The sequence below is a fragment of the Carlito syrichta genome, unplaced genomic scaffold (assembly GCF_000164805.1).
Source record: "Carlito syrichta isolate Samal-C Ts95f unplaced genomic scaffold, Tarsius_syrichta-2.0.1 Scaffold308842, whole genome shotgun sequence".
Classification (NCBI taxonomy): Eukaryota; Metazoa; Chordata; class Mammalia; order Primates; family Tarsiidae; genus Carlito; species Carlito syrichta.
Window position 1 is genome coordinate 987,834 of NW_007252938.1, and position 19,323 is coordinate 1,007,156.

The 19,323-nt window shown below is 36.6% G+C and overlaps 1 protein-coding gene across 1 annotated transcript in view; it reads left to right on the forward strand.

Annotated features, from left to right (window-relative positions):
* The window catches only part of WDFY2 (WD repeat and FYVE domain containing 2), a 161,069-nt gene that overhangs the window by 102,504 nt on the left and 39,242 nt on the right, over window positions 1–19,323 (forward strand). The window contains exon 5 of the mRNA XM_008066095.2: window positions 7,466–7,520. Coding sequence (XP_008064286.1) covers window positions 7,466–7,520 — 55 coding nt within the window. The remainder of the gene's footprint in view (window positions 1–7,465; window positions 7,521–19,323) is intronic.

The window sequence follows — 19,323 nt, forward strand, 5'->3', positions numbered from 1 at the left end:
CAGAAATTGGTTGCCAGTTCCAATTTCCATAAGGGTGTCTCCTGCATTTTCTAAGGTTCTTATAGTTTGAGGTTTTGTGTTTAGGTCGCTGATCCATTTAGAGTTGACTTTTGTGTATGAGGATAGTAGGGGTCCTGTTTCAGTCTTCTGCATGTGGTCAGTCAGTTTTCCCAGCACCATTTACTGAATAGGTTCTCCACTCCCCAGTGGTTGGTGGTGGAAGCCTGTCAAAGATGAGTTGGTTGAGAAATTGAGGTTTTGCTTCTAGAATCTCAATTCTATTCCATTGGTCTATATCCCTGTTCTTGTACCAATACCAGACTGTTTTGATTATTGCAGCTTTATAATAAAGTTTAAAGTCTGGGACTGTGATGCCTCCTGCTTTTTTTTTTTTTTTTTTCTGAAGATTGTTTTGGCTATTCGTGGTCATTTATGTTTCCATATGAATACCTGTATTGTTGTTTCTAGGTCTGAGAAGAAATGTTGCTGGTAATTTGATGGGTATTACGTTAAATCTGTAGATTTCCTTAGGTAGAATGGACATCTTAACAATGTTGATTCTTCTAATTCATGTGACTATATTTTTTTAAGAAGTGAAAACGTAACCTCTATGTGAACACATAATTTATATCTGCAGTAATTAATTTTATTTATTTTTTAATTTTATTTTTTTAACTATTTTGGTTCTGGCAGAGGAATAGAATAGCAATCAATGGAGCAGAGTTAGATAAACCCTTAACAGACTTGGTTATATGCAAGAATATAAAATATGGCAAAAGTGACACCACGAGTCATAAATGGGAACAGTTTTTAAATCAAGAGTAATGAAGCAGTTAGTTTGCTTTTAATAAGATCAGTTTGAATCCTCGTGTCTTATACCAAAATAAATTCCAGGAGCTTGAAGCAGATTTGAATGTATAGGGTAAAGCCATAAAAAAGAAAAGCAGAAGAAAAAAAAGAAAAAAAAAAGTGAATTGAGTGGACATTTATAAGCAATCTATAAACAAAAATGTTGTACTTAAGACAATGGAAATCACAGAGGACAGTATCATTATGCTTAAATTTAAAATTCAGAACTCAGCATTTTAAAAAAGCTACTTAAGTACAATTTTTCAAAAAACAACAAACAATTGCTTAAAATATGAAAGAAAGGAAAATAAACTCAATCTGTGACAAGCATATATAAATAAATAAGAAAAACACTCAAGTCCTGTAGATAGCAGAAAAGTCATGAAAAAGGAAAGACTAAGGCTAGTAAACATTTTAAAGTTCTATTTTTATCTAAGTAGTAGTAATTTTAGAATATATATGTTGGCTAGAATTAAACAAAATAGGCATTCTAGAACACCAGTGGAAAAGACATAGAAAAAATATTGGCAATATTGATCCAGAACTTTAGAGACATTTGTGCCTTTACAGCAATGATTTCATGTCTAGAAAACCAAAGAAAATAACTATAAAATAGATAAAGATTATTTATAAGGATAATCTCATTGTTTTTATAATAATAAAGTATTAGTGGCTTAAAAATGAAACAGTCAGGGACTAATTAGATAAAATACTGCATAACCTTCCAGTGGGATATTATGTAGCTATTAAAACTTATGTTTTCAAATAATATTTGATAACATGCTATAGTGGTAAGTTAAAAAGGAGAACTACAAACAGTGCTACTGTTCCGATTGCTTATGTTTGTATGTATACAAAGGGGAAAGGTTGAAAAGTTGAATTCTTTCTAATCTTCAAGTAGAGATGTTCAATATATCTCAAAGGTCTTTTTTTTGAGTTAGAGTCTCACTCAGTCGCCCAGACTGGAGTGCAGTGGCTGCTCCCGGCCACCGCAGCCTCGACCTGCTGGGCTCCGGCAATTCTTCCGCCTCAGCCTTCCAAGTACCTGGAACTACAGGCTCGCGCTACCACACCCGGCTATTATTTTGATTTGTTGTAGAGATGAGTCTCACCGAGTTACCCAAGCGGGTCTCAAACCCACAGGCTCAGGCAATTCACTCACCTCAGCCTCCCAAGGCGCGGGATTACAGGCTGGGCCACCGAGCCTGGCTCAAAGATCTTTTTTTAAAAGAGGAAAACTCCTTAGTCATTTTTAAAAAGGAAGCATTTTTTTTCAACTTAACTTTCATAGAGTACTTACTATGTAACAGCACTACTTTAAATGCTTAAAAAATATTAACGCAATTCTCGCAATAATCTTAGGAGAATATTAACAGAGGAGAAAAGTGAAGCACAGAGATCTTGAGTAGATTTTTCAAGATATATAACAAGTTTTATCTGGGATTTAAATCAGATGATTTGACTCCATTTCTTAGCTCTTAACCACTGTGCTTTGCTCTCTTTAAACCAAAAACTCAATGTTCATTCAAGAAAAAATCCACCATGACATGTTTGTATTCTTTTAGGGATTCAAGAATGGATCAGTGTTAGGTATTTTTAAAAAATAATCAATTACCTTTATACCTTGAAGGCCCCCAAAAAACTATTTGTATAGTAGATACCAAAAACACATTTAATTAAATTCAGCAGATACTCATAATAAAAAACTCCAGATAACACTAAAATAGAGGTGATTACCTAAACTTGGTCAAGGTTGTTTACAAAGTCAATGACCAAAAAAATACCATATAATAGCACTATGATAGCAGACTAAAATTTAGATATATGTGTGCACCAAAACCAAGAACTATTTTTAATATGTATGAGCCATAACTCAATAGGAATTGAAATGAGGAAAGAGTTTCATTCAAACTAGTAGAGAAAATTTGTATTTTAAGACCTGAGAGTATATTACACTTGAAATATTATTAATGATATTCCTTTCCAAATAAAAACTTAAATGATATAGAACAGTTTCAACTCCTAATGCCATGGTTGTTAGTTTGTTAAAAAATAAAAAAATTAGTACTTCAAAAGATTAAATAAATAACATTCTGCTGGGGCGTGGTGACTCACACCTGAAGCCTAGCACTTTGGGAGGCTGAGGCAGGAGGATTGCTTGAGGCCAGGAGTTCAAGACTAACCTGGGCAACAATGCAAGACCCTGTCTCTAGAAAAAGAAAAAGAAAAAAAAAATTCAAAGGCAGAATATCAGGAGAGAAGATATTATCAATGCACATATAAAACAAAGGGTCACCCTTCCTAATAATTAATTTCTACAATTTAGTAGGAAAATTACAACTCCAATAGACAAAAAGGGGCAAAGAACATGCCTAGGCCACATCATATGCACTACCTCAGATTTCCTTGATTTTACTTGTTTGCTGGGCTGCCTTGGCACCTTGTTGCACTGTGAACCCAGAGTTTCTGGTATCTCGGCTACTTTACAGTGCAGCAAGCCCAAAGATCTGACTTCTGCAATGGCTGCTTAATGGAGCTAGATAGTGTAACTTTCCAGAAGGAGAGGGAAACTAAATTCCCATGGAGTGGTGATTAAAATTCAAAGGGAGATGGGAGAGAACTGGCAGATTAAATTCCCTCTCTGTTCCTCCCTCTTGTGGCTTCTCTAAAACTTGGTGTTTCTGGCCTGCCTGTCCAGAGACTTCCTGAATGCCGAGGAACCAGCTGGGATTCTTCATGAAACTCAGCAAGCTTGGTGTTATTCTCTGCTTCATTTTGCTTTTCCCTCACTTACATTGCTGATATGGAGCCTTCAAATAGAGCATTGGACTTAAGTTTTGCCTCAGGCTGGTTTTTAGGGAACCAGGCTACAGCAGGATTTGAACAGAAAATTCATAGAACAAGAAATGAAAATGGCAAATAGACATAAGAAGTTCTCCAGCTCATAAACATGGAAAATGCACAGAAACCACGAGATACCATTTTTTTGTATAGCAGTTTGGCAAAAATTGAAAAGATGAATAGCATTCAGTGCTGATGAGAGGTAGAAAAATATGCTGTCCTATGAAGGTTGGGGTGGTTGGGATGTGTATGGCTGCATACTTCCTGGAAAGTGATCTGATAATGTTTCTTAAAGCTTTCAGTGTACAGTCTTTGATCCAGGAATCTCCCACATATGCTTTAGTTCATATGTATATAAATGCAAAGATCTTTCCTGCAGTATTGTTGTAATAGTAAAATATAATGGACAAGTAGAATGTCCTTTTAAAAGGGTAAGTACTCGAATAAAGTTTGGCATATCCATCTTATGGAGTATTTTTTATGGGAAATTATTTAGAACCATGTGCTTCCTGGAAAAATAACTCTGATATATTTTAAGTGAAAACAGCAAGTTATAGAGTAATATCTGTAGTGTGATCCTATGTACAACAAAACAAAAGGACCCTATATATGTGTGTGTGTTAATATATGTTTGTATAATGGTTTAAAAAAAAAAAGATGTGAAAGGATACACCAAACTGTTAACACTGGCTGCCTCAAAAAAGTGAGATTGAAAGTGAAGACAATTACTAGTTTTTTCCTTATTGTCTGTTGCATTACTTTGAGCATGAAAAACAGTGAGGTACTAGATAGGTGAATGGTTGAGTGGAAAGAAAGAATAAAAGGAGAAGGGATAGAAATCATTTTTATCTAAAATAATTTAAAATATGTACCTCTTTGGTTTAGTTTCTTTTGATCCTTGATTGGTCAATCCTAAGGAAACAATTTGAGCTGCAACCAAACTTTAATATTATATTGTTTGTGAATGTTAATAGGCAAAATCATTTAAAAACTCAGTTTGGCCATACCTATCAAATTTTATATGGTCATATCCTCTGATCCAACAATTTTACTTCTAGAGCTTTTTATTTTATGAAATACTGCTAAAGATATATAAAGGTACAGTACATTTAATGTAATATTTTTAATAAGGAGAAATAGAAATATAAAATACATAAAAGAACATTATAGTACATTCTTTACAGTCATCAAAAAGAATGAAGTTGATAAGTTTATACTATGGAATGATGTACATGATTTGTCAAAATAAAAAAAGTATTACCAAGTTTTGTTTTTTGTTTTTTTTGAGTTGGAGTCTCACTCGGTCGCCCAGACTGGAGTGCAGTGGCTGCTCCCGGCCACCGCAGCCTCGACCTGCTGGGCTCCGGCGATCCTTCTGCCTCAGTCTTCCAAGTAGCTGGAACTACAGGTGCACGCTACCACGCCCAGCTAATTTTTTGATTTATTGTAGAGATGAGGTCTCGCCAAGTTGCCCAGGCGGGTCTCGAACCCGCGAGCTCAGGCAATCCACTCACCTCAGCCTCCCAAAGCGCTGGGATTACAGGCTGAGCCACCGAGCCCGGCTTTGCCAAGTATTTTTAACATTTTGTTTTATTGTATATTACTACGGTAATACTTCATATAATACCTATCTCTGAGAAATGGTAGCACAATGTTTGTCTTACATTTCTTAGAATAGTATATTACTTCTGTGATAAAAAAACAGTAATGAAAACTGACATAATTTTTCTTCATGAAAAATTTTTTTCTTCATGATTATATGGTTTCACTATTACAGGAAAAACAAATGAACAAAAAATTAGATTTATCCATGCAATGAACTGGTAATTATATATATATATATATATGTGTGTGTGTGTGTGTGTGTGTGTGTGTGTGTGTGTGTGCTCCTAAAGGGAAGCCTCTATCAAATTATTCTTTTTATACCTTGCCTTGTTAAAAAGGAATTAACATGAACTATATGAACTTAGTATACACTTTTCCAAATAACAGTTGCCTCTAATAAATTTGTTTAGTGTGTGTTAACAATATTTGGGGTCCTCTAAAGTGTGAGGCTTCGAGGCAAGATCCTCTTGCCTGGGATTAAAGGTTGAAAGTGACGTTTTGCTTAGGCAAGTGTGAGATTTTCCTACTCACAAAGTAAGCTCCTTATGGGCAAACTACTTTACTTCTCTAAAAATTAGTCTGCTCCGTTCTGTTCATTTGTGAGTCTTAACTCTTCAGAAATGAGAAATTAATACTGCCATCCCTTGAAGGAATAATGATATGAATTTTTAAAGTGACAAGTGAATAATGTTATTACTGAGAAAATTATGGTGAAGAAAATCCATTTGTAGATAAGCTTCTTAAAGGGGGCTGGTATGGAAAAGGGAATAACCAAAGGGACTTTGTTGCCTTGTATATTCTTTCATATCACCTACTTTACCTTTGTGATATTTATCATAGAAACAATGAAATGATTACTTTCTTCTAAAAAATTATACAAACTATGTGAACTTAGGAAACACCCAGATAGCTAGCAAGGAGTGTCTGTCCTCTCACTCCCCTTTATTTAAGTCATAAAAGAAAAATTCTGGATGTTTCTGAAGGTTTCGAAAAGATTCATTGTTCTGTTTTTAAGCTCAAATGAAGGCATCTATTTATTATACCTTGCAGCTTTCCTTATGTTTGACAGTGTACTCTTTAAGAATATATGGATATTTTGGCGTTTGAAAGAAGCTAAAGGACTCAAAACCTGGTTGGGTCTTATTAACACTCAACTGGCTTCTACAGATGGGCCACAGAAGACATAGATATTTAGGTGAAACCATACACAGTCACCTTTTATGTGTCCCCACACATATGACATACTGTACAGAAACTGATTTTTTTTTTTTTTCAGTAAGTTTGACATCCAGACTAATCTCATTAGATTGGGAGATGTCTTCCCCATATCTTTGTGACCAATATTGATTGATTACTTACTGTGCCAAGTACTATACCAGGTGTCCTGGGGATAAAGGGGTAAGATGCAGCCTTGAGAAACTTGTGGTAAGGGGAAGCAATTACTGATGTTAGAAGCAGAATCTTTAAAATGTCCAATTTATTTCTTTAGTAGAGACTTGCCATTCATTTGCCTACTGGTCAGAGCCTTGCAAATTTTCAGTTGTGACACCCTTGAGAGAAAAGTATCTTGAATTGGGTTTATCAAAGTTGACCAGTATTAAGATTCTGAACTTGATCTGGTTTTCTTCTCATGCACACACAAAACAAGTCAAGAATTATAAGGTAAAAATTATGATAATTGAGCCGGGCTCGGTGGCTTAGCCTGTAAACCCAGCACTTTGGGAGGCTGAGGTGAGTGGATTGCCTGAGCCCGCAGGTTCAAGACCTACCTGGGCAACTTGGTGAGACCTCATCTCTACAATAAAATCAAAAAAATTAGCCAGGCGTGGTAGCTCACGCCTGTAGTTCGAGCTACTTGGAAGGCTGAGGCGGAAGGATTGCCAGAGCCCTCCAGGTCGAGGCTGCAGTGGCCGGGAGTGTGCAACTGCATTCCAGTCTGAGCGACGGAGTGAGACTCCAACTAAAAAAAATATATATATGATAATTGAATTGGATTATAGTTATTATTGTTACATTTAAACAAGTATAAAATGCTGAGTTGATGGGAAAAATATTAATGCTAGATGTAATTGTGATGATAATTTCTTTATACAGTCTAGTTTTACCAAAACATAGTTGTTACTCACTTAAAGAATTTCTTATTGCTTAATGTTTTTCTTTTATTTTGTAGGAGTTTATATTGTCAGAAGATTATAACAAGATGACTCCTGTGAAAAACTATCATGGTAAGGGGTGAGAGACTAAAATATTTCTTGATGGTTTTCACTGCTACAAGAGAGTACCTACTTTACAATAGTCATGGGAACAAAATAGAGCAACCCTCTGAGGTGAATGTTACCCCAGCTTTTGTATTAAGAAACTGAGGCCCAAAGAGGTTGAGTGACTTGCATGTGGTTCTGTGGCTGGTCAGGTGCAGAGCCAGACCAGATCAGCGTGATTCCCAAACCCATAGCCTTTGTCTTCCTGCTGTACCACACTGCCTTGAAACACAGCAGCATGCTTGTAAAGTGGGGCCAGTGTAAAAGCTGCCTTATAAGGGACTCATTTTGTATTTGGTTAAATGCTTTAAAATGCTGTGTATTCATATTGTTCAAAGGGAAGAATTATGGTTTTATCAAGTTTGCAACATTGGCAGGCCATCTTCATAGTATAGATCAGGAGCAATTTTTGGAAGAGATTTCTTCGAGCAGATCACCAATGTCACGAAATCAGAATATTAGAATGAACCTTTTAATGTTTAGAGGTCATTTCATCCAGTTCCACTGACCTCATTCATCCTATATAATGTGTGATCGTCCAGCCTCTCCTTTAATACCATACATAGCATCCATTCCGATTTTAGAAAACTCTGAGCGTTCAGTTTTTATTTTAAGATTTAGAGCAAAAATTCATTTTCCTATAGTATTATTCTTTCATATCACATATCATTCATCAAATATTTACTGAGTACCTACCGTGTTCTAGAACTGAGAATTCTAATAATGAGTAAGAACTGTGTGGAGGATACAGACACAAGCCATTAAATGTGTGATAAGTGCTAGAATGTTTCCCTTTTGGTCTTTGTTTAACATGCTAACGCTACAAAATTGAGCACAATCTCTCTTGCACATGATAGCCTTTGAATTACTTGAAAACAACCATGAAAGTTTCCATCCTCCCTCCCCTACCTTGGGGAGGTTAATCTCTCTCTCCCTCTCCCTCCCTCTCCTTCTCTCTCTCTCTCTCTCTCTCTCTCTCTCTCTCTCTCTCTCTCTCTCTCTCTCTCTCTGTCTCATTTACTTTATAAATAAACTCTATTTTTCATTCTTTAAAAAAAAAGTTTTCACCCCTTTTCTTCTGTCTCTTCCAGTCTTCTTTATTCATTTCTCTTTTCTAGCCTAAACATTTTCCATCTCTAAAATTTCTATTTTACATGACCTGAGTCTTTGTTCTTTAAAAAAAACTTTTTTACATGTCCTTCATAAAAATGTACAATTATGTATCAAATTTTAAATGCATTACTCTAAAAAATTTTGATTTGTCTTGGTCTCATATTTGAGATATCATATTGTACCTTTAGGATCAATTAAAAATATGATACATTGTGGTAGGTTACCTTTAAGAGCATTGCCTCCTGATATTCCTGATATTTATGTTCCTTCCATGAGTTTTAGCTGGATCTAGAATATGGCAAGTGATGAATATCACTTCTGAGATTAGGGTGTTTTGGGTTTTTTTGGGTTTTTTTTAGTTGGAGTCTCACTGTTGCCCAAACTGGAGTGCAGTGGCCACTCCCGGCCACCCCGGCTCTACCTCCTGGGCTCCGGTGATCTTTCTGCTTCAGCCATCCAAGTAGCTGGAACTATAGGCGTGAGCCATCAAGCCTGAATAGTTTTTTTTAAAATTTATTGTAGAGACGAGGTCTCACCATGTTGCCCAAGCTGGTCTTGAACCCATGGGCTCAGGCAGTCCTTTCACCTCTACTTCCTAAAGTGCTGGGATTATAGGCTTAAGCCACAGCACCTGGCAGAGATTAGGTTATAGAGAGACTGGGGCTTCCATCTTGCTTATCCACTCTTACTCTCTTGCTCTGATGGAAACCAGCTGCCATATTGTGAGCTGTCCTGTGGAAAAACCCATGTGCTGAGGATCTGAGGGAGGCCTTATTAACAGCCAATAAGGAACTGACATCCTCAGTTTATAGTCTATGAGGGACAGAATCCAGCCAGTAGCTATATGAGAGAACTTGGAAGCAGATCCTTCCTCTGTCAAGCTTTCAGATGAGACCATAGTTCCATCTCATTTCTAAGTTGCATCAAGGTTTCTGATCCACAGAAACTCTGAGATAATAAACATTTACTGTGTTTAACCACTAAATTTGGGGGTTATTTATTACACAGTAACAGATAACTAATACATATATGAAACCTGATAAGTACAAAACTTCATTTCCTTCCTCTTCTGGACAAAGGGTGACCTTTCTGGCAGCTGCTTTACACTGTGGACTCATGTGGAGCAGTCAACTCAAACTCTTTAGCAATTCTCACTTGAGTTGTTTTTAGGTTGTGTCTCCTATACCTTTGAAGCTGTTTCTTCTTTTTTATTTTTGTTTTCAGCCTAAATGCTAGAATTCACATTCTGTTCATTATTATCTCACTTTATTTAGTCCATCACCTCACCTTATCAAGATATCTTGACATCTCAGTTGTCATTAAATTAATTAATTCCTGCTTAGCCTTGTGCTTTTCTTAAATGTATAAGCATGAAGTATTATCATATCTCATGTCTTTGTTAAAAATAATGATTAGCCTCTCTGGTATACATTTGAAGAATATACCACTAGAAACCACTCTTCATATGCCATTATTCTTTGGGTCTCTTAGTATAGTTCATATATTTTCATTTTGTCTACAAGGGGTTATAAAAAGTTGATAACAACTACCATGGAAACCCTATCTCTGTAAATACTTAGAGGTAGTGAGAAAAAACGACACTTTCGCAGTTTTTGTCTTTCTTTTTAATGCAATACTAAGCTCAGAGGAAAAACAAAGGAAAATTCTCATGTGCCAGGAGCAGAGAGAGAACTAAAACTCAGAGTGATATACATATGATTTGACATTGCAGCTGTCTTGGGGAGATATAGAGCCCATAATAACTAGATGCTTATATATGAACATACACGTGGAGACAAGAAATAAAGCCTAGAGTCTGGGTGAGATGGAAAATTAGAACTGAGATTTTCATATAAAGCTAAAGCCCATAAAGGACTATTCCCTTTTAAAAAAGGAGAGGAGCAAAGCCCTCCATTCGTTGACCCAGAAGACTACAGGGAAGTCTATTCCTGACTCCAACTCTGAATAGAGGGGGAAAGTCTCTCATGATACATCAAAACTGCAACTGTAAACTTGAGTTGGATTGAGAATTTTCATCAATTATGTTGTACTGGAAATTCCATGTTAAGAAATTAATATAAAGTTGGTCCTTGATCAGCAATACTTCCAGGGTATCTGCTAGAAATAAATATGAAAGCTCCCTTCAATGAGACAAATTGTATAAAGGCTCCACAGTAAAAACAAGTACTGCTTAAGACTGAATAATATATTTTTTTAAAAATTGCAAGAGTAACAAGGAATCAATCCTCCGTGAGTAAATATTAGCAGATATCACTAGCAGGAGGATCAGAATACCAAGAATCTTTAATGATCAACAATGTGGAAGAGACTGGAACATATTTTAAATGATTTAAAGAAACCAAAGAAAGTGTAGAAACCGAGGAAATAAAAAGAATATAGGTAGATATTTTAAAGAACCAAGTAGAACTTTTAGATATGAAAAATATAGACACTGAAATAAAAAACCAGTAGGTAGATTAAGTAGATTAGACACAGTTAGTGAAATGGTAGATGGATTTGATGTCCATGGAACTACATCTGAAAGTACTAGAAGAATAAAACTGCCAACATAAAATCTATGACAGGGGAAAATATTTTTCAAATAGGAAAGTAAAATAAACATGTTTTATGACACACAAAAAGAATACATCATTCATAGACCTGCACTAAAAGAAATCTTAAATACTTCAGGAAGAAAGAAAGTAATGCCAAAGTAAGCTATGAATCTACTCAAAAGAAGGCAGAGCATTAAAGATGGTAACTATACGGATTTTTTCTTATCTGAGTCTCTTTAAAAGACAACTGGCTATTTAAAAATAATGACAAGGTAGCTTGGAGCTCTTAACCTCTGTAAACTTAAAATGTATGACAACAGTAGCACAAAGGCCAGGATGTAAGGAGAAATGGAAGTATACTATTGTCAGTTTATTACATGATGCATGGAATGGTTTAGTATCACATGAAGGAAGTCTGGTAAATTAAAGATACATACTATTAAGCCTAAAACAACCACTAAAATAAATAAAGTTATAGCTAATAGGTCAACCAAGGAGATAAAGTAAAATTATAAAGTAATTCCCAACAATAAAAAAAGCATAGTAAGAAAGAGAAAAAGAACAGATAAAAAAATAGAAAACAAACAGCAAGATGATAGATTTAAACCTGACAGTGTCAATAATCACATTAAATATAAAGAGTCTAAAGCCAATTAATAGGCAGAGACTGTCAGATTTAAAAGGTGAGATCCAAGTATAAACTGTCTACAAGAAGCATACTTTAAGTATAAAGACACAAATATATTAAAAGTAAAAAGTTGGAAGAAGATGTACTATGAGAGCACTAGTCAAAAGAAAGCTGGCCTGACTTTATTAATATCAAAGTAAGCTGGGCTCGGTGGCTCAGCCTGTAATCCCACGCCTTTGGGAGGCTGAGGTGAATGGATTGCCTGAGCCTGCGGGTTCGAGACCCGCCTGGGCAGCGAGACCTCATCTCTACAATAAATCAAAAAATCAGCCAGGCGTGGTAGCGCATGCCTGTAATTCCGGCTACTCGGAAGGCTGAGGCAGAAGGATCGCCGGAGCCCAGCAGGTCCAGGCTGCGGTGGCCGGGAGCGGCCACTGCACTCCAGTCTGGGCGACCGAGTGAGACTCCAACTCAAAAAAAAAAAAAAAATCAAAGTAGACTTCAGAACAAAGAATATTACCAAGGATAAAGAAAATTTGTTCATAATGATAAAGGGCCAGTCCATCAGAACGCCTTAATGATCCTAAGTGTTTAATGCACTTAATAACATAGCTTGTAATATGAGGGGAGACCCCCCCCAAACAAAACAAAACAAAACAGTGTCTTTTGGAGGGGAGCCCCCTTATAGTACACTTGCAATTAGTACCTCTGGATCACGTAGTTAACCAGTTTTTATCTGAAGTTTTGAGAAGGTTGCATCATGATTGGTGGAAGAAATGTCCTGAGTTGTGGCACACAGGTGACTGATTCTTCCACCTGAGTTGTGGCACACAGGTGACTGATTCTTCCACAACGCACATGCCCACACTGTGCTGAGTGTTCAGTAGTTTTTTTTATCAAAAATAGCATGATCCCCGTGCTTCACCCTCCCTATTCCCCCTATCTTGCCATCAGCAACTTTTTTTTTGTTTCCTGGATGAAAAAGTCCTCAAAGGGAAACGTTTTGCTGAGGTGAAACAAAAAACAGCAGAAGCCCTAAAAGGCATAAAAATCAACAAGTTCAGAAACTGTTTCCAGTGGTGGAAAAAGCATATCGATAGGTAGTATTGCATCAAATGAAGAGTACTTTGAAGGTGACTAAGTTTAAACACAAGAATACATAATTTTTTATAAATAGATTCTGGGGGTTTTTTGGGTCCTTCCTCATATATGAAGGAAAACTCAGTGAAACCTTTAGGAAGAAATAGACCTTAAAAAAGAAAAGACTCAGAAACGAGAACTAGGCTAACCAGAAGAAAGGAAACATCAGTGAAAGTTCATGAGACAGAAAGTAGAGAAAAATCAGTGAAATCAAAAGCTGGTTTTTTGAGATCCTTACACTTCTAGCCAGACCTATCAGTAGTTAAAAGAGAAAATGCAAGGGTGAGTGAAATGACATTCAGTGTATAGGTATATTTAAAGCATAATAAGGAATATTATGAACTTTTCTTTTAAGATGTGGGGTTAGGCATACAAATGTTCATTATGCAGGTTCATTATACAAATGTTCATTATGCAGGTACCCTTGTTGATGAGGTGTGCCCCTCCCTCCCCTGGCAGTGTCCCTCAACTGCCAATCCCACCCAATCTCCCCTGGCAGTTTCCCACTATATGAACAACTTTATGCTAATAAATTTGATAACAAAGTAAAATAAAATCTTTGAAATATATAACCTGTAAAATGTTACCAAAAATGAAATAGATAATCCTAATGACTAGTATCTACTAATTTAATGTATTGTTAAAACCTTCCTACAAAGAAAGCTTCGTGCCTAGATATGACTTCGCTGGTGAATTATATGAAACATTTAAGGAAGAAACAATACCAGCTTCACACAACCTCTTTCAGAAATCGAATAAGTGAAAGACTTCCTATACCATTCTATGAAACCAGCATTACCTGATACTAAAACTAAACCAATTAAAAAAAAGAAAAGAAAATTATACTCAACTATTCCCCATGAAAATATATGCAACAAATCCAAGCAAGATTTCAGCAAATCAAATCTAGCAATATATAAAAACAATAATACATCATGATCAAGTGAGATTTATTCTAGTAATTTTTAGGTTATAAAAAATTAATCAATGGTATTTACCCAAAATAAAAGAAAGCAGAGGCCCAAACAGATATCTGTACACACATGTTCATGGTAGCATCATTTCCAATTAGCTGAAAGGTAGAACCAACTTAAATTTTCATAAACAGATGAATGGATAAACAAGTATAATATATACATACAATGAAATATTTTTCAGCCTCAAAAAGGAAGGAAATTCTCTGGAAAAAAATATTTGCCAACTGTGTATATCTGACAAAGGTCTAACATCCAGGATCTGCAGGGAACTTAAATGTGCCAGTAGGAAAAAAGCACACACATCCCCATTAAAAAGTGGGCAAAAGACATGAATAGACACTTCTCAAAAGAAGAGTTATGGGCAACCAACAGACACATGAAAAAGTGCTCAGCTTCACTGATTAACAGAGAAATGCAAATCAAAACCACATTGAGATACTCACCTTACTGAGATACCACCAGTAAGAATGGCCATTGTTAATAAAACAAACAACAGATACTGATAAGGATGCAGAGAAAAAGGAAGGCTTCTACACTGCTAATGGAAATGCAAACTAATGCCACCTCTTTGGAAAACAGCATGGTGGTTTCTGAAAGAACTAGAAATTGGCCTTCCATATGACCCAGCAATCCCCTATTGGGAATATAGCCAGAGGAACTCAAATCATTCTACAAAAAAGCTACCTGCACATGCATGTTTATTGCAGCACTATAGCAAAAACATAGAACCAACCATGCTACCACATATAATGTGGTACATATATGCAATGGAATATTATGCAGCCATAAAGAAGGACAAACATAAGGACTTCACAGCAACTTGGATGAATTTTGAGTCTGTCATACTCAGTGATCTGTCACAGAAACAAAGAGCAGAGTACCATATGTTCTCACTCATAAGCAGACCTTGAACGATGATGATGATACTATAAGAAAGGGTTTGGCAGTAGTGGGTAACTGCCAGGGGAGGGGAAGGCATACCTCATCAATAAGGATGCCTTCATAATGAATATTTGTATACTTAATTCTATATTGTACCCCACATCTTTATAATAAAGAATTTTTTTAAAAAGGAAATTTCCACACATGCTACAATGCAAATGAGACTTGAAGACATATGCTAAGTGAAATAAGCAAGTCACAAAAGGACAAATACTGAAGGATTCCTCTTATATGAGGCACTTATCGTAGTCAGATTCATAGAGACAGAAAGTAAATGGTGGCTGTCAGGAAAAGCGGAAATGGGGTTAGTGTATAATAGATACAAAGCACCAGTTTGGGAAGATGAGGAAGTTCTAGAGATTGGATGGTGGTGATAGTTACATGACAGTGTGCATATGCCTAATGCCAGAGAACTATATACTTTAAAATGGTAAATTTTATGTTATATGTATTTCACCACAATAAAAAAATTCTTGAAAGTTCACATATGCAAATTGCTTAGTGAAGTAACCGAAACACTGTTCAGTGGTTCAAGAAATATTAAATCTTCTCAAAAAAAAAAAAAAAGAAGGAAAACAATGTAGGCCGGGCTCGGTGGCTCAGCCTGTAATCCCACGCCTTTGGGAGGCTGAGGTAAGTGGATTGTCTGAGCCCACGGGTTCGAGACCCGCCTGGGCAGTGAGACCTCATCTCTACAATAAATCAAAAAATCAGCAGGGCATGGTAGCACATGTCTGTAATTCCGGCTACTTGGAAGGCTGAAGTGGAAGGATCGCCGGAGCCCAGCAGGCGAGGCTGCCGTGGCCGGGAGTGGCCACTGCACTCCAGTCTGGGCGACTGAGTGAGACTCCAACTCAAAAAAAAAAAAAAAAAGAAGAGAAAACAACGTTGACAAGAACATGGAGAAATTGGAACCCTCTACACTAACAATGGGAATGTGCAGTGGCACTGCCACTTTGAAAAAGAGTTCGTCAGTTCTTCAGAAAGTTATATATAAATAACCTTGTGACACAGCATTTCTACTCCGAGTTATATACCCAAGAGAATTGAATGCACATTCCTGTGTCACTTAATGATGGCGAATACATTCTTAGAAGTTCATCCTTAGGCAGTTTCATTGTTGTGTAAACATCATAGGCTGCATCTACACAAACCTAGATGGTATAGCCTAGGACACATCTAGGTTATGTGGTATAACCCATTGCTCCTAAGCTAAAAACCTTCACAGCATGTTACTGTACTGAATGCTGTAGGCAATTGTAACACAATGGAAAGTATGTGTTACACTAAACATATCTAAACATAGAAAGGGTACAATAAAAATACAATATAAAATATAAAAAATAGTACACCTGTTTAGGGCACTTACCATGAATGGAACTTGCAGGAATGGAAGTTGCTCTGGGTGAGAGGGGAGTGAATATGAAGACCTAGGCTATACACTACTGTAGACTTCATAAACACTGTTCACTGACTATACTAAATTTATAAAAATATTTTCTTCAAGAATAAAGAAGCCTTAGCTTACTGTAACTTTTTGACTTTATAAAACTATTTGACTCTTTTGTAATAACACTTAGCTTGAAACAAATGCATTGTACAATTGTACAAAAATATTCTTTCTTTATAACCCTATTCTATAAGTTTGTTCTGCTTTTAAATTTTTTAAACTTTTTTGTTAAAAGTTAAGACAGTGTCCGGGCTCGGTGGCTCAGCCTGTAATCCCAGCACTTTGAGAGGCAGAGGCAAGTGAATTGCCTAAGCCCGTAGGTTCAAGACCAGCCCAGGCAACTTGACAAGATCTCGTCTCTACAATAAATCAAAAATTAGCCGGGCGTGGTAGCGCGCGTTTGTAGTTCCGGCTACTTGGAAGGCTGAGGCGGAAGGATCACTGGAGCCTGGCAGGTCAATGCTACGGTGGCCATGAGTATGCCACTGCACTCCAGCGTGGGTGAAAGAGTGAGACTCCAACTCAAAAAAAAAAAAAAAATAAGACACAAATACGCATGAGCCTGGGCCTACACAGGGTCAGGATCATCAATATCACTGTCTTTCACCTCCACATCTTTTCCCACTGAAAGGTTTTCAGGGACAATAACATGCATGGAGCTGTCATCTCCTATGATAACAGGGCCTCCTGGAATACCTCCTGAAGAACCTGCCTGAGGCTGTTTTACAGTTAACTTTAAAAATAAATAATAAGTAGAAGGAGTATACTCTAAATGATAGAAAGTATAGTATAGTAAATAAGTCATTTATTATAGTAACATAGTCATTTATTATTGTCTTATATGCTATACATAACTGTGCTGTACTTTTATATGACTGTCAGCACAATAGATTTGTTTTCATCAGCGTCACCACAAACACATGAGTAAAGCATTGTGCAGCATCATGACAGCTATGCCTTTTTAGTTCTGTTGTAATCTTATGGGCCCATCATCCTATATGCAGTCTGTTGTTGACCAAGACATAGTTATATAGAACAGGCCAGTATTCACATAAAAATTCATACACAAATATTCATAGCAACATTTTTCACGATAGCCAAAAAATGGAATTAGCCTCAGTGTTCATCAGGAGATAAGTGAATAAACAGAGTGTGACATAGATGTGCAATGAATTATTTGGCCACTGTAAAGTAATAAAGTACTGGTACATGCTACAGTATGGGTGAACCTTGAAAACTTAGGCTAAAAGAAGTCACACACAAAGGCATATACTGTATGATTACATTTCTATGAAATGTCAGGAATAAGAGAATCCTCAGAGATAAAAAAAAAAAAGATTAGTGGTTTCCCAAGGATGGGGAAAGGGATGCTAGGGATATGGAGCTTCATTTTGGAATGATGGAAATGTTCTGGAAATGGATAATAGTGATGATTACGCAACCAATGAATTGTACACTCTGAAATGGTTAATGTGGTGAATATGTGTTATGTGCATTTCAATAAAATCTTCAAAAAATCAATCAGTGCTACCAAAACCAAAGTATTACAAGCAAGATAGGAAAACTACATACCAGTATCTCTCATGAAAATAGATGCAAAAATCAAAAAACTAACTAGCAAATCATATCCAACAATGTATACAAATAATGATGCATCATGACCAGATGGGATCTAGTCTAGCTGGATTAACATTAGAAAATCAATGTACTCCATCACATCAACAGTTTAAAGGAGAAAAATTGTGTCATCACATCAGTTATGGTGGAAAAAACACTTATTAAAATCGTAACTCAGAACAAAATACTCAGCAAACTAGGAATAGAGGTGAGCTTTTTAAACTTGGTTTTTAGAAATCTACAAAAAAACCTACAGCTAATATCATACTTACCAGTAAGAACATAGCTACCTTTCCCTACAATCAAGGATCAAAGCAAGATCCTTGTGGCAAGTTACTTAGAAGACCAGAGGCAAGGATGCTAAGAAATAGAAAGTAAAAGCAGCTCATCTTTGAGAGGGTAGTACTTCCTGTTAATAAAAGAAACTCTAAGCTTTACTTTCTAAAAGCCAGTTCAGATGAGCATAGCGCTTGAATGTTCAAGAAGTATAGCCAGACATCAAGGCCATATTTTCTTATGTGAGTTTCTAAAGCTTAGTGATAAGTATGTATTTTTGAAATGCCTCTTTCTGAATAAAAGAATTCTGTCACCATAGAGTATGTGCTTAGAGTTGTTGGGTTTTTATCCCCCCTTAGTAGTCATAGGCAACCTGACACTGAAAGAGAGAACCAAGTATGATGTCAGAGAGACTAGGGTTTTGATTCTAGCTTTGTGCTCATTGATTTTTGTAGCTTTGAGCAAGCCACTTAACATTCATAGCCTCTGTCTCCTCTGGCAGTGAAAGCCACTCAGAAAGCTAAAGCCCCTTATCTTCTAGGTCTACTGTCATCCCCTTGGACTTAGAAGGTGACAGATAAAAAACCAAAAGCCCCTTCAGGAGAAAGGGGAGAGGCACTAGGGGCCACTTTCTGCCTGGAATAGACTTGAGTCTGCTTGGACTCATTTGAGAGTTTTATTCCACCACTGGTGGAACTTGAAGTGGACATTTGATGGCACAGATGTGAAAAGATCTTCAGGAGTTTATCTGAAAAGTCACATCTTTTAGTTAAAGCCTATATTTTGATCTTGATAGTGGCTGGTCCTCTGAAAGGCAGGTATGTATTGTTGAGGCCACCAGCTCTTAAAACACCTGGCGTTTTATGAATGACTTTTATGGATATGCACTCTGGTTCTGACTGCATTGTATGTTAGCCAGCCTAAAAGGGCCATCTTGCTAAGGTTGGATTTGTTGTAAAATCAGTAAATCACCCATTTTGTAAGGTCATCACAATGATTAAAAAGAGAATGGGTTGCCAGTGTGTTTTGTGGTCACACTGGATCTGGCGCTGTGTAGTCCTGCAGCCCTAGC